Below are 25,485 nucleotides of genomic sequence, written 5' to 3' on the forward strand. Positions count from 1 at the left end.
AAATAAAGTACAAACTGCCATATCTGGAAGTCGTGGTCATTGGCCGTAGAATTATAGTCATGTTTGAACCATCTGTAGGCTCTCTCTCTCTCTCTCTCTCTCTCTCTCTCTCTCTCTCTCTCTCTCTCTCTCACACACACACACACACACACACACACACACACACACACACACACACACACACACACACACACACACGGATGCACGGATGCACGCACACACACTCACACAGCTCCAGTTCAACATTCCTCACCGCTTACCGGAATGGCTGCCAGTGGGACAGAAATAGTGCCATTAGCCTACTGGCGGTCATACCAAAGCAAGCATGCGACCCTTCCTCATCGCAGCTCTCGCCCACACACTCCTCCTGGCCCCACTACCTCTCAGATCAGAGTCCTGCTCTCAGTTCTGTTCTGGCCCAGACTAACTGTTTTAGTCATCACTGCTCTCACCTTCAGAGAGGCCCGTCTCTGTAAACACACAGTCTCCACACGGTTCATGGTCACAGACACACACACACACACACACACACACACACACACACATATATGCAAATGCACAAATACATGCATGCTTACATTGCATATACTGTACAGTAGATGTACAGTACATAGCCTACAAGCATGCATGCATGCATACCTGTCGGAATACTTTGGCAATTGTTTTATTTGTTCAGGAATCGTGTAGTATGAGTGGGGTTCAGGCTCGGAGCCAGAGAGCAACGAGTGGGGGGGCTATGAGCATTGACGGGGGGGGGGGGGGGGGGGGGGGGGGCACCTGTCGGGGGGAGGGGGCAAAATACTGCAAAATATCTACTACAGAGCACTCTGTTTGGGGGGGCACAGAGACCTGTTTGGGGGGGCCTGGACCCCTATGGCCCCCCCCTGGCGCCGAGCCTGGTGGGGTTATACTGTTCATATCTCAGAAGGTTCATTAGTAATAATAATGTAGTAGTAATAATGTTTCTTATTTACCTATCAGTTGTTTTTATCAACAGTTTAGTTAACCCTAATAGTTTATTTATGAAGTTATTTGGAGAACCACATTATATTTGATTATTTATTCATTATTTTATTCACCAAAAATAATAAAGACCAGGTGACATTGTAACTTAATAAAAGCCGTAGGCCTAGGCCTAGATAGAGATATGCACTTGATAGTATAGGCTACTGAGAGCCTTAATTATTTCACAAATAAGATGTGGATTGAAAGAAGGCATTATCCGGTTCATTACAGTATAATATCATTATGGGCTATCATTAGAGACGCTAAAGAGTGTCTCCTAAAGAATAATTGTCATCAGTCATAAATAATGCACAATCATAAGGCTGAGATAATTCAGCAGCCTTTGGAGCAAAAGCACAACCCGACAGCCACAGCAAAAATCCATTCTGGGCTACTGCAGTCTCCAGAGTGCTCTGCGAGCGACGCAGAAATGCTGAGACGGAGCCTCTATCATGGGAAGCATAACCTTGTTGTTTGTTCCGGTTAAAAGGTGATAATTCAGCACATGATTCTATATCATTATTAGCCCACGCGTTCGTTCGGTAAGTAACGCTGCTCTACGAGAGACCATCTGACTACCGCCGGTAAACTGGTAACCCGAGGGCAGACGCACTGCATGTAGGCTATTACGTCAGACACCGGTGAACGACCAATATCCCAGCTGGAGAGTCTCAGTTGCAAGGAGTAAGGGCAGACCAGACCGTTATAAGCTGTGTCGTCTGAGACGCAAAAAGTTAAAAGGTAAGAATAAATGTTACGATTGTTTTACATGTAACCTAGTTCTGTAACGTTCTTATTTGAAGTCGCGATTTTCATTGTGTGCAGAGGTTATAAAATGTATATGTGAAAATGTGGCCTAGCTTTGAAAATGCTAAGCATACTCTGTAGCCTTGTTAAAGTTATAATGTTTGAACAAAAATATGAACCCTCTTTTGATGCATCTTTTTGGCAAATGGAAAAAGACTTTGGAAAAGACTTTCTATAATGGCAGGACAGTTGCTATTAAAGCAAGATGTGCTATATTGTACAGCTGTTGATTTAATACAGTAGGTAAGAAGAAGTAGGGGGTCTAGATCTCCTGAGATCAGCATTGGGTGTGGCAGAGAAGCTCTTCGCCCCACAACCGGCATGTTCTCTGTACAGACCCAGCTGTCCAAAATAAGGCTGAGAATACTTTTCTAAAAGTTTAAGGCACGTTTTGTGTCATTCTTTCTTTATTCAATCATTCAGTCATGGTGTCACAAATCACAGTTCATAGAGTACATTTCAGTTTCAGTTTTAAGTCATGTTTCTCTGTGTGATGATACTCTGCTGCAGAGAGATGTAGGCTACCTTTGTTTTAATACCTCTTTCACTTATAGCATATGTTGGTCTAAGAAGGTCCTGACTTTCTGTGCCTTTAGATCAGTCAAAAGTAATGGTTTGTAGATGTGTTGCTTGCAAATACTAAATGATATTCAGACTAGAAATAGACTACTGTAGGTGGCTAAAAGAGCTGTACAGAGGAGTTGCTTTAATTCATGCTATAGGGCTATATTTTTCTCTTTATGATTGGTTGCAAATAAGGCTTTAGACTGGGACGTCACACACAGCCACGAAATGAGCACAGCACGAGGATTGAACTTTTGGTGGAAAGTAAATGTGATTCCTTATTTAATAAGCCTGATTCGCTCCATGCTGAAAAAGCTACGGTGAAAGAGGGTACTGTGAGACCTTGGGGCGGGAGTTCCTAAAATGTCGAGTAACGTGGCCGTGGTTTGGGATGACGAGGCTTGTAGCCAAGGTTGCTTTCGTTTCCACTAACGTGTCATCTTGGATGACTTACAGTGTGGGTCAAGAGTAGGCCTGAGACGGAAACGCTGTTCTTAATCCATCACAGGCCGTGCTTTGTGTGGGTGTGCTGATGTTACAGAGATGTGCTTGCTTGGGAGTGGATGGGGTGGGCGACATCTCTGTCTCACTTCATTTGCAATGCTTTTTAGTCTCGTAGCACAGCATTAGTTTAGGTGGAACATGTCAAACAATTGGCTGAATGGGCAGAAACTAGATCACACAGTTCAAATAACAGTGCAATGACCTCTCTGCGACCCCTTTATGTTTGTGCACATGAAGGCAGAGACTGTCGGTCATCATATGGGAAAAATGTCCGGTTTCTATAACACTCTCCACTCTCTCTCTTTCCAGGATCAAGAGCAGCACATCATTCCCAGACAACAACTCCAGATCAAGCAACCATGGTGAGAGTTCCCTTCCCTTCCCTCCACCCCCCCCCCCCCCCCCCCCCCTCACCTCAGCACCCCCACCCCCACACATGAAGGGACACGGCAATAGCCATTCTGTAGCATACTGCATGACATGTCATTAAATAGTGATGTGTGTGATTGGGGATACACAATCATGAGAGGGAAGAGGCTATTGTGAAGGACAGGTGCTGTCGTCCACTCATTGTCCGGCAGGAAGGGTAGGATATCACGGAGTACTTCAGGGTAATGACCTGGGGCAATGCGACTCACTGGAAATGATGATTCCTCATTATAATGTGTGCAAATGTAAACCAGTGAAATGAAGTGAAGCAAAGAAAGTTAAGACTTTAACCAAATAATTTGGAGTAAAAGAAGGTTTAGCACATCTGTGTTACGTTTAAATAGTTTAGAAATAAGCTGCCGTTATCCAATGGGGATATGAGTGCCAGTGCAGATGAAATGAAACAAAGTAGCCTGACTGAAAAAATGAGAAATAATGTAATGTTGATATTTGTGCGCGTGTTGAAAAAGAGAAATGCAAACATGGGTTACATCTGTTATGATAGATCAGTTCCCCCATTTTAACAGTTTCATAGTGTTACGCCCTGCATATGCATCTTTAAGTACAGCGATCCTGCCAAATGTTTACTTAGAGTTATGCCAGTTGCTAGGGGCCAGTTGCCGGGGGCGTTGTTCAGCATTACAGCTGTCCCTCTGAGTGACGGTCGTTCTGGTGAGCTTCTGAGCATGTGCAGAGGAAAGCCTGGGAAGAGGGATGTTGGCTGTGTGCCTGTATGCAGTAATGTGGGGAGTGCTAAGGGAGGCGAACCTGTTGGGAGGGTCATTATTGGAGGCCGATGGCAGTCTGACAGGGACAGGAGAGAGTGAATGGAGCAGAGGCCTCGTAAGCTGTGTGTGGCGTGTGAACAGTCTTAGGAGCCCCTGCTGCTGCAGCAGCACCGTTACTGAACAAACAGGGGGAGTTATGCTAGTAAGGTGACACCATTTAACCCCCACCAAACACACACGCACGCACGCACGCACGCACGCAACACCCCCAACACACACTCAAAGACTCCATGACATGCAGTACATGTATGTTCTGGTTATGTAATGTGCGAGGGAACAGCTGTCGTCTGACCATTCTTCTCTCGCTCTCCCTCTCTGTCACTTCATGTCTGTTTCACTGCCTATTCTCTCTCTTTTTACCTCTCTCTCTCTCTTTCTCTCTCCCTCTCCCTCTCCCTCTCTCTCTCTCATGCATACACACAATGCTAGGGCAGCTGTAGCCGACGGAGACAGGTGTCAGCTGTCTGTCTGTCTCCTCATGCAGGCCTTCCAGTCTGCCCTCCACGGTCTCTCAGACCCTGCCCCCTCTCTGTCTGACTTTCTCTCCCTCTCTCTCCCTCTCTTTCTCTCTCTCCCTCTCCCTCTCTCTCTCCCTCCCAGTCTCAAGCATGGCTATGTGGAGCTATGCGGGAGATATCTTTGTTTGGTGTCTAACTTTGACTTTGTGAGGTTCACACGGCTGATATTAAACTACAGAGGAGATTCTGGAGAAGACCTATGAACAAAGTAAAAATGTGTTGGCAGACTGTCTGCAGTTTGATTAAGAGAGAAATTAGTGCGTTTTCACATACATTTCTCGAGGTCAACAAGTGCTGAAAAAAGACCAATGAGTTGTTAGTTCCAACGGCTAAAGCAGCCAGGCAGCTACAGCGCTACACTCTGGGTGGATGCATGTGATGTGAGCCCCCATGTTCATGCCCCCATGAGAGGAGAACTACCTCCTTTTATTTCCTTCACGACATTTGAATTTCTAAAGACTAGAAAACTACCATCGCACTGTTTGAACATGCAGTATATAATCAGTTGTGATGATAGGCCTATAGATATTGCAACTGAATGAGAACTGTCATATGTCTTATAGGGATTCAGAGGCACCGTTTTTGATGACCCTGGCTTTGATGCCAATGCTGATGCAGAGGCCCTGTACAATGCCATGAAAGGCCTTGGTGAGTACTGTAAATATGGTGCTGATTCCATATGTGTTCCTCTGTCTGTTACGTAAACGTTTTGGAGCATTTTCGATGCTTGACTGGAATTTGTTTCTCGGACTCTCTGTTTTTTTTTTCTCCCTGAGCCTGCAGTTCCCACTGCCTACCTGCTTGTCCCTCCCTTTTAAAGGGACACTTCACCGATTAGCATTAAAGGGATAATCCGGAGTGAAATGCACTTTAGATCAATTTTTCGGACTATTGGGAGTACATACGTTGAGTTGACACCAAAATCATGTCATTCGGATGTATTTTGAGAAAGTTCGAGCTCACCGTTTTTAGCCAAAACTCGTTAGCCTGGAGGTGACTCGGGCATGTCATTTCGCCGCTACAAAACGCTATTTTTATACCTCTTCTACTGTTCCAAACAACACTACACTTACGTGGTAGTGAGTAGAGGGTCCCTAAAGCCAAACCGAAGTATCCCCACGTCTTTATGTGGTCGGATAGAGAGTCCAGAATGAATTTAATCGAGTCAGTACCTTTCCGGAAATGTCGCTGTTGCAGCTAGCAACGTTTTCACAATGCTTTACTAACATTTCCGGAAAGGTACGGACTCGATTAAATTCATTCTGGACTCTCTATCCGACCACATAAAGACGTGCGGATACTTCGGTTTGGCTTTAGGGAACCTTTACTCACTACCACGTAAGTGTAGTGTTGTTTGGAACAGTAGAAGAGGTATAAAAATAGCGTTTTGTAGCGGCGAAAGGACACGCCCCGGTCACTTCCAGGCTAACGAGTTTTGGCTAAAAACGGTGAGCGCGAACTTTCTCAAAATACATCCGAATGACATGATTTTGGTGTCAACTCAACGTATGTACTCCCAATAGTCCGAAAAATTGATCTAAAGTGCATTTCACTCCGGATTATCCCTTTAAGATTTGTATCTTTAGAAAACAAGTCATGTTTTTGAATGGTCATGCATCATTCCCTCAGTTTGCCTTGAGATGGGAGAAATAAGGATTTAATCGGTGAAGTGTCCCTTTAACTATGCATGAAAAGGACATATATTTGGGCTCCAGTTATTGTGTTTGTTGAAAGGCCTATGTATTATGCTCCTATATGCTTTATGTCTGCACACTGCTGCTTAAATACATCTGACACTATATAGAAAGGTACTCATATGCTCTGGTGGCCTATGTTTTTGTCTACCACAGGCAGTGACAAGGAAGCCATTTTGGATCTGATCACTTCCAGAAGCAATGCCCAGAGACAGGAGATTCGAGCATCTTACAAATCTCTATATGGAAAGGTATTCGATACCACAAGACGCATAGACAGGACAGTGTTGTTGTTTTCCAGGATCTTTTCTAGAACCCTGACATCAGAATTCCACAGACAAAACAATTGAATGGAGGAAAATTCCTAAGCCCACTCACCACAACCGAGTCAGCAAGATACAATGACATTGACAAATAGCAAGGACTGTGAGCTATGCATGGCTACAACAATGTCTCTCTTTCAGGACCTGATAGATGATCTTAAATATGAGCTGACTGGCAAGTTTGAGCGCCTGATCATCGCATTGATGAGAACTCCTGCGTATCATGATGCCAAAGAGATCAAAGACGCCATTAAGGTAAAGACAAGAGTGTCCTAACGAAGTGAGGAGACCTGCTAAGGACCCTTTAAGCTGCAAACAGCTCAACAAACCTCCATCCCCAAAACGTTGCTAATACATATGGCTTTGCTGACACGCCACATTTCATTGGTTTTGCGGCATCACTTGCAATGTATATATTTGAAATAACGTTTGAGAAAAATGATTGTGTTACCGTTTGCTCTATCTAAACATAGTCCTGCATTTTTCATGCCACGCATATACATGTGCCTCTCATGCAGTAGCCAGATGTTTGTGATGTCTTCATGTGTCTTACAGTACTTCTCCACTTTTGTTCGTGGTGCTTTTATATGTGTCTGCATTCACTGTCTCTCTCCTCACTGTCTCTCCTCGCTTGTTGTCCTTGTGTCTCTATGCTTTCAATATGCTGGCTTCAGAGCGCGGTAAGTGTGGGGCCTCGGAAAGCTTAATGCATGGTTGTTTGGATAAAGTTCAAATGGCTGAGTGTGTGGGCGCTCGGTGTCATTTTGTGTATACAGATATAGTCAGTCTGCTCTTTAGCCTACCTGCTTCAGCAATGAGTGGGCTTTTTAGAATAAACACTGAGACATTTCACTGAGATATAGATACAGATGGTACATGTATATACAAGAGTTTGACCTTGTCTGTATTCTCCTCAAGGGCGCAGGAACGGATGAGAAATGCTTGATCGAGATCCTCGCCTCCAGAACCAATGAGCAGACACATGCTATGAGGGAGGCCTATAACGATGGTGAGAATTGCCCCCCATAAAAAAGAGCATGTGGAAGGCTTAAGCCAAGGCATTTTGGGCAATGTAGTTTTATTTCATGTGTTTATCTGTTTGCAGCCTATGGCAGAGACCTTGAGGAGGATGTTATTGGCGACACTTCAGGACACTTTAAGAAGATGCTGGTTGTTTTAATGCAGGTTAGTGTGACCCAGGCGGGGGCTGGTAAGGCAGTGCCATGGAAGTGAAAGTTGCCGCCCTCATGCAGTAGTAAAAAATAAGTTACAGTAAAATACAGTAAAACATAGGTTGTCACATACAGTAAAAGCTTGTTGGGTGTTTTGTGATCAGTTGAATAAGACTACCACAGCTAGAGGAGATCTAGCATTCTTTTGCTGAATCCTGACAGTTCCCTATATAATGCCGTATACTTTGCAACTTTAGTGAAAGAGAAGCAAAATGAGTTCATGTGCCCCATGAGTCGGATCCACAGAATGTAGTGTAATGGGTACACCTTTCTTCCAAGTTTAACGTCAAGCCATCGGCCAACAAACAAACAAACCAACAAACAAACATGGGTGAAAACATAACCTCTATTGTATGTGGAGGTGATAAATACGATATCAAATATGACATAAATTGAGTATATGGGAAAAATATGGGCTGTAGGCTGTTATATAACCTATGCTATGATTTATGTGTATCTACTATACTGTACATTAAAAACACATCTAGCTGTATTTTAGCGTCTGTGTGATTAATGATCATAACGATTCTAGTAGGTTGCACCTCATACTTCTGATGTTTGAGCTGAGAGTAATTTCCCAGGGCCTCGTGCTTTCCCTTAGTATTGACTCTGGCTGCTGAACTGTAAATCTGAGTGCGAGTGCAACACCAGCTGATGTCAATCATCACTCCAGTGTTTCACTCTGAGAGGCTGACGATAATGTTAACGTGTGCTTTGCTTTGCTTTGCCAGGGGACCAGAGAAGAAGAAGGCGTTGTGCACGATGACCTGGTGGAAGAGGATGCACAGGTGTGTGAACTAGACTATACGCAGAGGTGGAAGAGTCCAGCTTCAGAGAGCAAAAATCTAACCATGTATTGGTTCTACCAGTGCACTTACTGTAGCACAGGTGATCTCACTAATTAGCTGCTCTACCTAGCTGAATAGTTGTGCTAATTAGAATCAGCTGGTTTAAATGAATGATTGGCTCAGATATGTGGTAGGACTTTTACTTTCTGAAGCTGGACTTTTCCACCTCTGACTATACGTGAACATCTACTAAACTCTAAAGAGAACCCTCTGGAATGTCTCAGTGTGGAACAGGATGTCTTTTATTTTACATCTTTTATTTGATAAAAACCCTTCTGCAAATGAATTGAAGCAAGTTGTGTGTAGTTGTGTGACAACAGGGGAATACAGAACCTCTCTATTCCTCCTCTTTTCTGTATAAACCCTCAGGTAGACACATAATGCTCTAAGCCTACTTAAGTGCATCACTTGTCTTGCAGGAGTCTTTTTTTTAATTATTGTATTGCGAAACACTTTCTCTTTTTTTAATGTCTGGTTTTCGTTTAATTTGCACAAGTTACCCTTTACCATTAGTGACATTTTGTCAGGATTTTGACAGAATTTCTCAGAGTTCTAGAACACCATAACACACTTAGAACACATTTGTCTAAGATTAGAACCAGTGTCATTAATCCAGCACTGTGGGCACATTGCCTTAAGCAAACCTAGACATGTGGCCTGTGGCCAGTGAGCTGTTTGAAGGCTTGCGTCTATGTGTGGTGTGAGCTGAGTGTCGCCCCCTTGTGGCTGTTGTAGGCCCTGTTCACCGCAGGAGAGGAGCAGTGGGGCACCGATGAGTCCATATTCATCATGCTGCTGGGAAACCGCAGCGTCACCCATCTAAGGCTAGGTAAGTGTGCGTGTATGTGGTGTGAGTTTGTGTGTGTGTGTGTGTGAGTGTGTGAGTGTGTGAGTGTGTGTGTGTGAGTGTGTGTGTGTGTGTGTGTGTGTGTGTGTGTGTGTGTGTGTGTGTGTGTGTGTGTGTGTGTGTGTGTGTGTGGTGTGAGTTTACATGTGTGTGTGTGTGTGTGTGTGGTGTGAGTTTTCATGTGTGTGTGTGTGTGTGTGTGTGTGTGTGTGTGTGTGTGTGTGTGTGTGTGTGTGTGTGTGTGTGTGTGAGACTCATTGGCACATCATTGTGAAATCTCTCACTGAGGCCAAGACCTACCTCTCCGTGGCCCTGACCCTGCCCTATGTGTTACAGATTTATGATTAAGTCTCCACTTTGTCATTAGAAGTGTGGTGTTACATTTTTTTTTACTGTACTGTACTGTTATTTTGCTGTTTGTGTCTCTGGTATTGTTGTTTCTGAAGTGAATTAGTATGTCAGTGTCACAGTTATGATTCTCTAACGATGAGTCCTCTGTGTTTGGTTCGTTTTGTACGCAGTTTTTGATGAGTATCAGAAGATGGCCGAGAAGTCTATCGAGGACAGCATCAAGAGCGAGCTGTCGGGGGATTTTGAAAGACTAATGCTGGCTGTTGGTACGTCTCAATTATGAAACATGAGTCAGAGAATGCAGAGCTGTACAGTAACATAGACGTGTGGCACATGCCACATAAAGATCAGTCTGTGCTGTGGATGATGGGTGACAAGTCTAGCACCAGTGATGCCTCATTTAAAATGTTTTCTAGAGTGTAGTTTTTTATGCAAGATAAAAGAAACAAAACCATATTGATACCATATTAACTGTCCCCATGTATTAACCTCATAGCTGAAGAAATATTGCAAAATCAATGTATAAGCCCCGGCTAATAGTCGGGAAATTACGGTAGCCTACAGGTGAGGTGTTTGTAACTACATACCGGTGCTAGAGATTTTGTGAAGTGTTGCCACAAAATGATCCACCTCTGTAGCACCAGTGCTATGATGAACAAAGCAAAGTGAGCGCACAGCTCTGGCCCTGTGGTGACTGTGAAATTAATCATAGTGTTCTCGTCTCCTTCTTCCTATACAGTCCAGTGCATTAGGAGTGTGCCCATGTTCTTTGCCAGGCGTCTCTACAAATCCATGAAGGTGAGTTATATGTGGTGTCTTATTGTATGTGTGTATGTTCCGGTATGTATAGTATGCATGCATGTATGTATGTATGTATGTATGTATGTATGTATGTATGTATGTATGTATGTATATGTATGTATGTACTTTATGTATGTTGCTTAGATTCATCATACACGGGACATGATGGTACATTGTCCATTGTGCCATTGGATGGTAACAACATGAGTTGCCTTGATGTTGAGAGTGGCGTGGGGTCATGGGGAAGATGTTAATTTTGGGACACATCATCAGTAGTGTACCTTTGAATCAGGGGGTGTTTCGGCCTTTCAACACTAGACACCCTCATCAAAGGTGGCCAGCTACAGGTGGATCAAGCCTGAGCTTGTGTCCCATGCCCAATCGCTGGCCCACGGGACTATGCATGGCAGGGACGTCCTCTCCCCTGAGTCAGGCCTAGATCTGACCGCATACCTTGTTCTCCCCCTTCCTGGAGAGTTCTGGAACTGCAGGTGGGAGGTGATGCTGGGGTGGGGGTGGGATGGGGGATTAGTGAATGGGTTCTGAAGATGGGAGATGATGTTGGGGTGGGGGGTGGAGTGGGGGATCAGTGAATGGGTTCTGAAGTTCTTTGAGCCCAGCACTGGTCCCTCCTCTTCAACCATATCCACTGGCTGCTTCTTTCGGCTGTTTCAGAGACTGATTTAATTGTCTGTCGCAAAGTCAGACTTTGGATGCCCAGGTGTTTGAGCAGCCTAATGGTGGATGATGCCACAAACCCTCTGCATCCCACCTCAACTGGATAGACATTTGTATGCCACCCTCGTTGTTGCGCATCTGCAGCTAATTCCGTGTAGCGCAGTTTCTTACGCTCATAGGCCTCCTCAGTTGAACTCTCCCATGGGACTGTGAGTTCAATGATGTTAACAGCTTTGATTGAGGGGGACCAGAGCACCAAGTCTGGCCTAAGGGTGGTAGCTGCTATCTCTGGTGGAAAAACTAGTTGCTTCCCAATATCAACCAGCATCTTCCAATCCCGGGCCCTTGCTAGCTTTCCGACTTCTGGCTTGGCTGGGGGGTGGTTAGGCTTAGTTTGTCCCTCACGGATAAAGGTTGGCGCTGTGATGGAGTTGACTAACCTTATGGGCAAGGAGTTGATAGCTTTCCTCTTGGTCTCAAGAGCCGCTGCCAAATCCTTGAGAACCTGATTGTGCCTCCAGGTGTAGCGGCCCTGTGTGAGGCTGGTCTTACAGCCACTTAGGATATGTTTGAGTGTTGCCGGAGTTGGGCAGAGGGTACAAGTTGGGTCTTCACCATACCACACGTGGAGGTTCTTTGGAGATGGGAGCACATCATAAGTAGCTCTGATAATGAAGCTGATACTGCTTGCCTCCATTTCCCAGAGCTGCCTCCAGCTGAGCACCCTTCTCTCCAGGCCTTCCCACCTCATCCATTGTCCCTGTTTGGCTAGGGAGACGGCTTTTGCATTTCTTTCTGCTTCCTCCTGACGGCGAACCTCCTCCACCACCATTTTCCTCCTTTCTGCCGATGACGCCTTCTGCCAAGTTGGTTTACTTGGCACAAGGCCAAAGCCTCCTCTCCCCAGTTGGACATGGCCCACAATGTCACTGTGCTTCAGGGCTGACATGGCCTGCTGTGCCGCAGCGGATGGTGTCCATTTCCGTCCAGTCACCAAGGCTGGTACAGCATTGCTGATGGTCTGATCTCTGGAGTCCCTCAATGTCATCAGGAGCCTCACTTTAGAGCACTTGTACTCTTCAGTGAGGCCCGTGATGGGCAATTCAAGGACCCCCTTTCCATAAAGGCTGATGTTGGTCAGACAGCGTGGGACACCAAGCCATTTTTTCACATATGAAGACACAGTTCGCTCCATCTTCTCCACAGTTGTTATTGGGACCTCATAGATGGTAAGTGGCCACATCACTCGAGGTAGAAGCCCAAATTGCAAGCACCAGAGTTTGAGCTTCCCTGGCAGAAGAGTCTTGTTGATGTTTTCCAGACTGTTAGTCATGTCCTGTTTTATTTGTTTCACTTGGTCTTTGTCCCTGAGGCTTGCGTTGTACCATCTGCCCAGGCTCTTGACAGGTTGCTCGGACACCGTTGGTATGGGGTCATCACCAATACAGAATCTCACGTTTTTTAGCTCTCCCTTGACTATTGAGATGCTCCGTGACTTGCTTGGTTTGATTTTCATCCGGGCCCACTTGATGTTCTCCTGCAGTTTACCAAGTAGCCGCCTGGTGCACGCTGCAGTAGTGGTCAGAGTGGTCATATCATCCATATACGCTCGGATGGGTGGCAGACGGATCCCGTTCTTGGTTCGTTCGCCCCCCACCACCCATTTTGAGGCCCTGATGATAACCTCCATTGCCATAGTAAAGGCCAGGGGCGAGATTGTACAGCCTGCCATGATGCCTATCTCTAGGCGAAGCCAAGATGTTGTGAAGTCCGCTGTTGTGAAGCACAATTGCAGGTCTTCAAAATAGGCCTTCACCAGTGTAGTGATGGGTGATGGAATATGGAAAAAGTTGAAAGATTCCCAGAGCAGGTTGTGGGGGACGGATCCAAAGGCATTGGCCAGGTCAAGAAAGGTGACATGGAGGTCTCGTTTGTCCTTCTTTGCCGCTTGAATCTGGTGCCAGATCATACTAGTATGCTCCAAGCAACCAGAGAACCCAGGAATGCCGGCCTTCTGTATAGATGTATCAACATATTTATTCTTCTCTAGGTAAGCGGAAAGCCTCTGTGCAATCATGCTAAAGAAGATTTTCCCCTCAACGTTCAGAAGACAGATTGGCCGGAATTGACTGATGTCTGAAGCATCCTTCTCCTTGGGAATTAACACCCCTCCAGCCCTTCGCCATGCCTTAGGTATTATCCCCTTCTGCCACACTATTCTCATGAGCTTCCACAGATGCCGGAGAACATCTGGTGCATTCTTGTAGAGCTTATACGGCACCCCATTCGGCCCAGGGGCTGATGCTGATCTTGTACGCCGTATTGTGTTCTCCACTTCCTTCCACTTTGGGGGGCCAGTCTCCAGGTTGCATTCCGGAGGCTGAATAGGTGGGATATCATGAGGGATCACGAGCTGCTCGTGCCTTCTTGAGTCATGATGGACTGTTTCCAGATGTTTTTCCAGCTCCTGTTTCGAACTTTTCAGGATTCCGCTTTTGTCCTTATCGAAAAGGCCTTTAACGAACTTGAAGGGGTTTTTATAGAACTGTGCTCTTGTGTGTTCCTTCCTCTTGCGAAGTTTCCGCAAGTTCTCTGCTCTACGCAAGGTTGCAAGTCGGGATTTGATGTCCCCCTGGAGTAGCATAAGACCATCCCTAGCTGTATCAGAGGCCTTCTTCCACTGCTTCCTCAGCTGTCTTCTCTCCCTGACCAGTCTTTCGATCTCTTGCTGCCTCCTAGATTTGACTGGTGTTGAAGTTGCCTTGCTGTTTCTCTGTTCCTTCACTCCGAATCGCTCCTCTCCATACTGATAGATGATGTCACCCATCCTTTCCAACTTTTTCTCTGCAGTGCCCACCTGTTGTTCCAGGATTTTTGTCAGGTCATGGTTGACTGTTTCCCACTCTCTTTTTTCAACAGCTTTGGGCCACTTCACTCATGGTCTGTGCCCTTTGATCTTCTCCTCCTTAGGAGGCCTCTGTGGCTGGGTAGGCTCCTCCATCAGCATTTCTGTGCTTGTATCCTCCTCAGTGGCAGGGGTGTTGATGCTCTGCGAACTTTGGTTTTTGTCCGGTCGCTGTGCTTCAATCGACTGACTTGACTGGGTACTCCGTAAGAAGTACTGGTCAACGCGAGGCCCTTGTCTCTGCCCCCTCAAGCACCCTCTCTTTCCTTGATGGGTCCTTAGCCCTCTGAATGATGTTACTTTCGCCCAGCCACAGGGGCACACCTGAAGTGAGAGTCCTGTTGCTGTTGTGGTCATCTCATGTGCTGTGTTCTTACTCGTAGTCATGTCCATTCCAGGGTCTGTGGCCATATTGTCAGTCATTGAGCCATCTTGCGCCCCCGCTCTGGCAGGCTCTAGGGGTATTTTTTCCTGTTCACTTTCTGTAGCACTTGGCGGGTGCCTCCAACAAGCTGAAACAGCGTTGGAGACTGCCGTCATAGGTAGCTGGCCCATGACAGCCCCAGTGGGGTCTATTCCCTCCAGTCAGCTGTCTCTCCATGCTGTCACATAGACTTTCCTATGTTGTCAGCTGTCCTTTCACAGCGGTCACTGGACGGGTCCAGATATTCAGATTCATCATACACGGGACATGATGGTACATTGTCCATTGTGCCATTGGATGGTAACAACATGAGTTGCCTTGATGTTGAGAGTGGCGTGGGGTCATGGGGAAGATGTTAATTTTGGGACACATCATCAGTAGTGTACCTTTGAATCAGGGGGTGTTTTGGCCTTTCAAAGGTGGCCAGCTACAGGTGGATCAAGCCTGAGCTTGTGTCCCATGCCCAATGCCACAGTTGTTGTTATCATATTCTGTTAAATTCAGACTATTAACAATATTGATATTTTACTTTGAAATTTGAGATTTTACTTTGAACCAAACTGTTACTTTAATGTTAACGTACGGTTTATTGATGACATTTGGACAAATGTCTCTGCTAAATACCATAGACATATATGTATATGTATGCATGTTTGCATGCATATGTATGTATGTTTGTACTTATATGTACAGTATGTATGTTTGTATGTATGCATAATATGTACTGTATGCATGCATGTGCTATATGTTGGTTGGTAGGCTGCACATGGGAGATGTATGTATTTTCACATACACACACAGTGACAGTATGATGACCTTGCGTGGTGGTGTCTCTGCAGGGTATGGGCACAGCTGATAACACGCTGATCCGTATCATGGTGTCCCGGGCCGAAATGGACATGCTGGACATCAGGGAATGCTTCCGTCTGCGCTATGAGAAATCCCTGCACCACATGATCCAGGTTTCAATGTTTTTTGGATGCATTTACAGTAGCCTGTGCGAAATAAAATAAAGCTTTTGAGATTTCTGAGATTTATACTTTATTTCGTTTAGGTATTTGTATTGTTTGGATACGTGTAATGCATTAGAAAAAAAGCCTTCTAAGCCTTTTGAGATACAAAAACGTGTGCAATAAGCAACTATATGGCCAGAATTTGTTGTTTCAACCAATTAGTATTACCAATTATGTACCTGGTAGTAGTTGTTGTGACGATGAACAGTTATGATTAACATAGGAACTGCAGCCTCTTCCAAGCAATTGGCTGCTTTGAAAAATGTATATAATGTATAATGTATGTAAATTCTTACACCCCATAGGATGACACTTCAGGGGAGTATAAGCGCACACTTCTCAAACTGTGCGGAGGAGATGATGAGTAAGTCTCTCGACCGTCTAACAAAACAAACAAAACTACAAATGCAACGTGGAAGTCTAGTTTTTGATTTGAATGCTCAAAATGGGAATGTACTGTACAATGCAAGCCGTAGTGACTGTTACCAAACAGCAGGTGGAGACATTGGCTTCATCATACCATATTTCTTCTTTGACTGTCTCATGGCTGGCACTATTGATGTGGAAATGTAGCCTTATTCACCTTACCTAAATGTCCTTACCCAGTAACACAGGGCTTGATTTGAATCCCTGCAGACCTTGGAAAATCTGTAAGGAGAAACTGTGTTATCAATTATTCTGGGGGCAAAACCACCACAATTACACAGAATAGAATCCAACAAATACAGTGCCATAATTTACTGTAGAGAAATAACCTTGCATTGGTTATTTCATACTTCTGTATAGACTGACATGACATAAACGATCATGACACTGCTAGTAAGGCACAGTCTTTCCCTGGAATTCGGGCGATGTGTTTGAATTCGGGCGAAATGTTTGGACCAGTCGAAGGGAAATATCCAGCTGGAGGGAACGCCCTTTTTGGGACTTTCTTGGCCTGATTACATCTTAGTTATGATATGAACATGGGTCCCTGGTGAACATGGGTGAACCAAGCCTAAAAAATGAAATACAGAGAAATGAAAATATTTTTTCGTTTTGTATATCAGTGGCAAGCTTGCCTTGTGGCCAACCACCATGTTATTGCGAAGAGAAGTGTTCAGGAGCCTGCTTGTTAAAACTGATGACAATTTGACCAAATGAATAGTAAAAGTGCCAGACTCATACTCATCTCTCCCTCTTGTCTGGTCTTGTCTTGTCTAGTCTCTTTTCTTCTCTTCTCTTCTGGTCCTCTTCTCTTATCTTGTCTCTTCTCCTCTCTTCTCTTCTCTTTTCTTCTCTTCTCTTTTCTTCTACCCTCCTCTCCTATCTTCTCTTGTCTCTTTTCTTCTCATCTCTTCTCTTTTCTTATCTCTTCTTGTCTTCTCTTTTCATCTCTTTTCTTGCCTCTTCTCTCTACCCTGCTCTTCTCTTCTCCTCTCTTTTCTTCTCTCGTCTTTTGTTCTCTTGTCTCCTCTTCTCTCTTCTCTTCTCCTTTCTTCTCTTCTCTTGTAACTTCTCCTCTGTTGTCTCTTATCTTTTCTAGCATAGCTGGAGAGTTCTTCCCAGAGGCTGCCCAAATTGCGTACAAGATGTGGGAAATCAGTGCCATGACTACAATTATGGTACACACACACACACACAGGCACACACACACACACACACACACACACACACACTAACAATCATGGGAATGAATACATAGATACAGAAAGGGATACATAGATGTACAGTACATACACACACACACACACACACACTCAAAATGATCTCAGACACACTTTCCTTTTTACATGCACATCTACGTTCATATTAACCCCATTTCAACACACTTGTATGATCTCATCGGCACATTCAGATTGCCATCTCAGCCCTCTGTGCTGTTAGCTCTGATTCAGCCTTCGCCACCATACCACTCCACTCTACCCACTCACTCACCCAATCACCCACTCTCTCACCTAGCCACCCACTCACCCACCTTTCTGTCCAGCGATAGCATCAAAGCACATGCTCGACAATAGCACCTCAAGAGGGTGTTTTCCCTGCTGGTGTATGCTAGTGCACAGTTCTCATGGCTGATATCATCACGCTAGTGGCTGTGGCGGTAGATAGGATAGAATTAGGACATGACGTTTCATTCAACCTGGATGAGAAATTCAAACTCAAACAAACAAGGTCAACATATAATATTTTCAAATAACAGAAATTAAAAAAAAGAGATTGATTCAAGCATCCATTTTTGGCTAGGGGTGTTGTTTTTAAACATTAATTTACTCAGACCCAAACCTCTCCCAGCATCAAAACCCATCTTAATGCAGTGCATTTGTCATTTGCTTTTGTTTTGTCAACAAACAAGCTCTAGGCATCAGTCAAACATGCCTCCTCTTGCTACTCTGCTTTGTCCTCCTCCACCCACCACTGTGTTGTTGACTTTAATGTACGCAAAGTTAAATCATAAACTGGTGATGGATGAAATATTCCAGATTATTTTGGATTATCTTTAAAGTAGCTTTGTGCTGTCTGTTTATACAGTGTTATATTCATAAAAGATGGCTGCAGGGCCCATTTCCCCTGCAATCTGTCACCTGGTCCCTGACCTCAAAAGGCCCGCTGTTCGGGAACAGACAGCTTGTTTTGGCGGGACGCGTATCTGTCTAACTCAGTTAGCTTTTCAAGGTCTCGTCTCAGATGCTGCTGCTTTGGGCTTTGATAATAGCTGGTGATTATGTGCGAAGCCACCCACTCTACATCGGGGTTCCTTTGTTAGAAATCTGGTGTGAGAAACTTTGAAATGGTGAAACAGTGAAACTTGTGACGGAACATACATGCACCCACATATGTGAAGAGACAGATGTCTCTATTCACACGTGTACAAAGCGGCTCATTGTGCAACTGTCTGTTCTCTTCGGTTAAGTTAATACTCATGCCCTTTTGAACTCGGTTTTCGGAAATTGGATTACTGAAGTGAAGTTTTTGGATGTGTGTGTGTGTGTGTGTGTGTGTGTTTCCACGTATGCAGATACTGTACATGTGGCTGCTTGTGAGGGGTTCCTTCATTTAAACACACAATACATGAGATAACAATTCACAACATTAGATGGGACATATTACAGTATCCTCATACAAAGTACATTTGACAAGGCTCAGTGGGCATTTAGGGCCCTACAGTATATTCCACCTGACGCATTATAGAGCCAACCCAGGACTCAACGTGTCTTTTGTGGCCAACACAGTAATCGTCTTGCCGTCCAGACAAGACGAACTTGCGGTCAGGTCCACTGATCATACGTTGCTTAAGCCACTGCTCAAGGAAAACCTGGGTAAAAGGTGCAGTAATTCCCTGTTATTTGGAGAGCCTAAGCCTGGGGTTGCCTGTGCTGCCCACTACTGTATAACAACATTTATTCATTTAGCAGACGCTTTTATTCAAAGCGACTTATGTGTCAATTATGTTACAAGGGGCCACTGTGCCCAGAGCAACTCCGGGTTGAGTCCTTTGCTCTAAGGCACAACAGTGGAAGCCAGGAATTGAACTTACAACTTTTCAGGCTACTGCATGCTAGCCACTTATGCTAGCAACTAGACCTTGTACCTCAGGTTGTTGAAAGATCCAGTGGTGTAGCTTTGCTTCATGCTTTGTTTTTTTACCCTTATCCTCTCTTGTCCCCAGCCCAGAGGAACTGTCCGCCCTGCCCCCGATTTCGACCCAGCCAGTGATGCACAGGTTCTCAGGAAAGCCATGAAAGGCTTTGGTAAGCAACATGATAATAACGAAAATGTAGCCTGTGGGAGTGTAATGAAATGCCTTTATTTGGCCAGGAGAGTAGAGAAGGACAGGAAGTTCATCACCAGGAAGAGACATATGCGTAGGATCAGACAATAACAGGCCAATTTCACATTGTGTTTCCAACTATGGAAGTAAACTCCCACAAGTCACATCCGTGACAGTAGGTAGCCATTTTATGAGCCCATCAGCTTACAGTAATTTCCCGCATACTAGCTGCATTGTGTATAAGCCACAGGACAGTGTTTTATGCCAGTTAAAAGAAACAAAACCATATTAACACCATATTAGCTGCTCTCCCTGTGTTAACCTCATAGCTGAAGAAATTTTGCAAAATCAATGTATAAGCCGCGGCTAATAGTCGGGAAATTACGGGATAGTCTGACGGTGATTTTGTGGCATCAGGCCTTGATACTGTGTGATCCAAACACCTGTGTTTCCCCTGGACCCATCAGGCACAGACGAAGACACCATCATCGACATCTTGGCCCAGAGGAGCAATGAACAGAGGCAGGAGATCAGACAGGCCTTTAAGTCTCTCTTGGGACGGGTAAGATGCTCAGCACAGTCAGCACATGCTAAGTTTGCTGTGTGTGTGTGTTCCATTTTAATGTTGGCAGCGGACTTATAAGAGAAACCAGATATTATTATCACAGAGTTACCGATGGTTATCGGAATCCTGGAAAGTACTAGGATATCAATTATGTCTTTGTATGCTTTTAGGTGTAAAGTTTCATTAGACAATTGTTTGGTGTGGTACAGTTTCCAATTGAAAGGACGTAGAAAACAAAACAAAAAGTATGTTTAATTTCAATTTGATAATTAGTCCCAATCTGTAAGTACATAGCTTTGTGTACCTATACTGCACATATACATTGGAAAATGTCATGAAAATGTCAGGTCTTTGACAACTCTTGGGAAAGTTGTTTGTTGAAAATGTGTGACACTCCTGTTATCATTGGCAATATCAAGACACCTCCATTCTACACTACATACAGAAGGGAAGAGATGTCATCTTTTCTAACCACTGAGAAAAGCATGTTAAGGAAATGCTCTCAGCGTGAGCAGATCCTGTTTATTTCTGGAGGCTGTTAAAATGAATGATTGTAATGTTTCATGCAAATACCAAAAGCTCTTTCCAGATTGTGTGGTGTACGTGACTAAGCCTCTATGTGTGCTTGGCTCTCAGGATCTTATGGCTGATCTCAAATCTGAGCTTTCGAAGAACCTATGTAGGCTTGTCATGGGTCTGGTGATGACTCCACCTGAGTTCGACGCTAAAATGATGAAGAAAGCCATGGAGGTAGGCCGATGAGTGTGTGTGTGTGTGTGTGTGTGTGAGAGGGTAAGGGAGAGAGATGAAGAGAGAGAGAGAGGGGGGGGATTGCATATGTTGTATCTAGCATCTCTTGAACTGACTCATCACCCCCCCCCCCCTCCCTCCATTCTTAAGAAAACAGCACATGTCATGCATGGCCATTCATATGTACAGGTGTTGGTGCTGTGAAATTCATGAGAAGCTCAGCAGGATGAATGGAGATAATACTAGTCATAGCGTCTTGGCTTTGAGGTCAAGTGTTAGTTGGCCTTCTAGGAAAACACAGGACAACCTCATCAGCCACAAAGTATTGTAGAAAACCACATTAAAACACACACACACACACATACACACACACGCACACACACACACACACACACACACACACACACACACACACACACACACAGACACACACACACACACACGTTGACGTTATCATCATACAGTATGACATGATGCTTCATACAAAGAAACAAACTGAATCTGTTATTATGACATTTTTCCTAATCAAGTCTTCGGGTTCTAATATTTCAACTATAAAAAAGCAAAACAATTGATATACAGTGTTTTGCTGTCAGCATACATATCGACGTCCAATGTCCTGCTTTGTTTACGTAAATGTCTCCTCTCCGCTCTGTCCACAGGGTGCAGGGACTGATGAGCATGCTCTGATTGAGATCCTGGTGACGCGAACCAACGAGCAGATCCAAGACATGTGTGCCGCCTACCAAGATGGTGAGGGACAGAGAGACGCAGAAGCGCGTCACAAATGAAGGAATGGGAGCCATGATGGTTTAACCAGTTGTTTTGGTTCTGTCCTTCAATGTTTTAAGCCCCGATATTGATCATATGAACTCATTTGGATATTTGGGTAGAAATCTCTCTTTTAAAGTCAAACGAAATGTAAAAGCTACAGCAGATTTCTGTTTACAGTGATCTCATAATCAAAGAATGTCTATCACTACACTCTTTGCCCTCTGGGGGGAATTCAAATGAAAGGCCTTTGTGGCAGATTTTTTTTCATTTGAGACACCATTATTAAATCATATAACATTCTGTATCAGTGTTGTTTGATAATGATGACATATCACAGTGAAAATACTCCCTGGTCCAGTACTGACGATCCAGTTGATACCTTTCAGCCTATAAGAAGAGCCTAGAAGACGCCATCTCATCCGATACCTCCGGCCACTTCTGCAGGATCCTTGTATCCTTAGTTCAGGTACAGTATGGGCCAGATACACATACCTTCCCTGTATTTACAGTACATCAGATAAAAGCGACATTACACAGAGCAAGGTGACAAATAAGGCCTTGAGACAAAGAACCATACAAGTTTTGATATCAAATTTTGAATAATAAACATTATTTTAATATTTGGGCTGTGAACAATATATTATACACTTTTATTTTACTTGAAGATAGACTGATTGTAACCGCTAACGTTAGTAGATGCTTTGTACATAAATGGTTCTTCCACTCACCTTTTCGGTGGACTGTTTCCTCGTTTGAGCCTGTGAGATGTCAGTTTGTGGGCCTCTATTTGGTAAACTCTACGCTATTTTATTTTCACAGGGAGCACGAGAGGACGGGTGTGTGGATATGGACAGAGTGCATGAAGATGCACAGGTGAGTGTGAACTGTGAAGCGAGATTCAAGTTTATCCTTTTGTTCCACTAAAGTCATAGCAATATCATAGGAATGTTTGGGTGTTTTTCTGTACGAGGGTGCAAATGGTTTGACATTTGTCGTTGCCAGGCGCTGGCTGATGCCTGTAATGACGAGTCTGATGACATGGTCGTGAAGTTCATGAGCATTCTGTGCACCAGGAGCTTCCGTCACCTGAAGAGAGGTAAGTCAGCCGCACACACGCACGCACACATCCACCATGTGGTATGAAACACTGAATACTGAGTTGTTATGGCATGAGTGCACATGGTGAGAGCGGCTTTAACGACTGATCTCCTCTGTTGCGTGCTCTACAGTGTTCCAGGAGTTTGTTGTATGCTCCAACAAAGACATTGAGCAGATCATCAAGAAGCATATGTCGGGAGATGTCAAGCAGGTCATGTATGCCATTGGTAAGCTTTCCATATTTTACTTAATGGCTAAAAGGAATCAGTCGCAGAGAATGTTTCACATGAAAGGACTGTCTGTCTGTAGGTAGTGACCCTCTTTGCTTGTTGTTTCAGTGAGGAGTGTGAAGAACCAGCCCTCCTACTTGGCAGATCGTTTGTATAAAGCCATGAAGGTAAAGGCATTCTGCCTGTCTTGTGTTGTTTATTGACTTTGTGTCATGTTTTGAGCTACACTACAGTGTCTCGTGTGCTTTTCCTTCTCCCCTCAGGGGCTGGGTACTGACGACAGGGCACTCATTCGCATCATGGTGTCCAGGTCCGAGACCGACCTCTTCAACATCCGCAAAGAATTCAAAGAGACGCACGACGCCTCCCTCCACGAATTCATCCAGGTAGAATCGCTCGTCGTAAGTCAAGGTCTTCTTGTCTCCTCTTGTCGCCGCCGGTGATGATGGTGATATGCTATCTATCGCGCCGTGATGTGACATGCACTGTTGTGTGTGTATATAGTGCACCAGATATTGCCCTTGATGGTCGACTTTGCACATCCTCTTTTGCTTCGTTTGGAGAGGAAGAGCTCGAGCTACACGCTCCTGTGTGTGTGTGGTGCATTCAGCACAGCTGTTTAGGAATTTCCCCAGCATGCATGACTTCCTCTGTTAGCCTGCGTATGATCAGACCCTGGTGTATAGGACAGGAAGTGTTCAATAACCTATAGACTTCGCAGTGCCGTTTGTTTGAAGATAACTAATCCTGAGCATAAGTTTTTCTTTTTCTTCATATAATTTGCACCAACATGCATGTTTTACACATACTAAATACTATAGCCTTCATGTTACAGTGCTAGTGTGTGTTTATTACAGGTTTTGTCATGTTACCGGTAATTTTGTGACGCTAATAGATATTGAACATTAGCATTTTTTCAAAATGATATTTTATTTGGGTCGTTTTTCTAATATCACTCTCTAGAATGACTATCAATTGACGTCATGAAAGCCTGAAATTATTCTCCCAGCACCTCGAATAAAAGTACTTCCTCTACTAGCACTAACAAATCAACCACTTCATCTTACTGGTGAACTCTGTTGATAAGGCAGTGAGTTACTGTATGACATCTTAGATGTTATGATTTCTGACCTTCTCATAATCACCACAATATTGTGCGTGTGTTGGGTGTTGTGTCCTCTTGTTTCCTTGACTACCCGCCACTCTTGGCGTTTGTGCGTTAGTGTGGTTTGTTGCGCCTAAAGGTCACATTGCTACACCGAGTTTCTTATGAATGAAAATGTGGTCCGCGCGTTAGCCCCCAAAAACAGTCACAGAATTGCGCAATCAAAGGCCAAAGAGCCCCATGAGGTCACAGCCAGCTCATCCTCTGCCGTCTGGTGCTCCACTTTTTGTTCGATTCATTCATCGACCTTCGTCACAATTGCCATGTGTCAGCGCGCAATAATCTCGGTCATTGCATCAATCTCGTTTATTTATAAGTGCCTGTATTGGATTCTAAAATGGTCCCACTTCCTCTTTTCTCTCTCAGGGTGATACTTCTGGGGACTACCGCAAAACCCTTCTGATGCTCTGTGGTGGGGAAGACTAATGCTCTTGAAGTGAGCTATACCCCAGCAACGACCAGCCACAGACGCAGACGATCCCCACAAGCTTCCTGTGAATTGAGCACCATCCAGTGCTCTGGAGCGGAGGAAACGGAATGCCCACTATGTGACCCCCCCCCCCCCTCCTCCTCCTCCTCTTCCTCCCCCCACCACCAGTGCTTCTGCCACTCTATGCCAAAGCTTGTGACCTTTCACCTTTCACCCTTTGCACTTTTCCCAGCGATACTCTGTCTACTCACTGTGTCTGACCGTCCCTGTGTTGGAAAGGGACACGGAATTGTTTTATTTTATTTCTTTTTTAATGAATACATGTGAACTTGGAGCTCATGGCATTACAGTATAGGAGAGCTAGAAGATGCTCCGCTAGTGTCAGGACAGCTGCTCTTGTAGCTGTTGATGTTGTTAGCCAACTGTAGCCATCAAATAAAAGTGCTATCCTGAAATAAAAGGAAAACCTGTCAATGTCCTTTCCTTTGTGTCATTTCAAGAAGTTATCGTCCCTCTGCTGTAGTTTCCTTTCTTTTGTTTTGAGAAGCAAGCATGGTCAGTGTATCACTACTTGATTTGTCCCAGGATTTGCCAGGCAGCTTTACTACCTACTCATTGACATGATTACGTTTTCCAGAAACATTTTGCTGTTCAAGTGGAAACAACTCAAATAATACTTTTTGTACTTTACAGAGAGAGAGAGAGAGATGAGAGAGAGAAAGAAGGAAAGAAAGCTCAGTCTGCCGTTCACCGCTATCCTAGATGCCAATCGGCATGAAGAATGGCATTGCCCCCTTTAATGATTAGCTCATTAGACATCGGCAGAGGAAATGAAGAGGCCTGTGGAAATTCCCCATTGTAATTTACGACTTTCTTTCATTCTGAAACAGCTGAACACCAAGTCAACTGTTTTTTACAAGGGTACAATTGAAACTCTCTGCATGAGCTGCAAAGGTATTTTAATGCCTTTATGTATTTCATGGATCGTTAT

At 44.5% G+C, this 25,485-nt stretch overlaps 1 protein-coding gene across 2 annotated transcripts; it reads left to right on the plus strand.

The window, feature by feature from the left end:
• The first annotated feature begins 1,481 nt into the window (after window positions 1-1,481).
• anxa6 (annexin A6) lies at window positions 1,482-24,960 on the plus strand. 2 transcript variants are annotated; one of them, XM_062524461.1, is made up of 25 exons: window positions 1,482-1,746; window positions 3,190-3,242; window positions 5,179-5,263; window positions 6,466-6,560; window positions 6,774-6,887; window positions 7,551-7,641; window positions 7,738-7,817; window positions 8,596-8,652; window positions 9,448-9,541; window positions 10,081-10,176; window positions 10,650-10,708; window positions 15,558-15,680; window positions 16,037-16,095; window positions 17,257-17,335; window positions 19,381-19,462; window positions 19,950-20,044; window positions 20,684-20,797; window positions 21,460-21,550; window positions 21,958-22,037; window positions 22,391-22,444; window positions 22,574-22,667; window positions 22,801-22,896; window positions 23,008-23,066; window positions 23,163-23,300; window positions 24,431-24,960. In XM_062524461.1, the coding sequence occupies exons 2-25, from the start codon at window positions 3,240-3,242 to the stop codon at window positions 24,488-24,490; spliced, it is 1,998 nt and encodes a 665-aa protein (XP_062380445.1). In that variant the 5' UTR covers window positions 1,482-1,746; window positions 3,190-3,239; the 3' UTR covers window positions 24,491-24,960. The 2 variants fall into 2 exon arrangements, with proteins under 2 accessions (XP_062380445.1, XP_062380446.1); XM_062524462.1 differs by having other exon boundaries at window positions 23,163-23,285.
• Window positions 24,961-25,485: the final 525 nt, after the last annotated feature.

This window comes from Sardina pilchardus, chromosome 21 (assembly GCF_963854185.1).
Source record: "Sardina pilchardus chromosome 21, fSarPil1.1, whole genome shotgun sequence".
In the NCBI taxonomy this organism is placed as follows: domain Eukaryota; kingdom Metazoa; phylum Chordata; class Actinopteri; order Clupeiformes; family Clupeidae; genus Sardina; species Sardina pilchardus.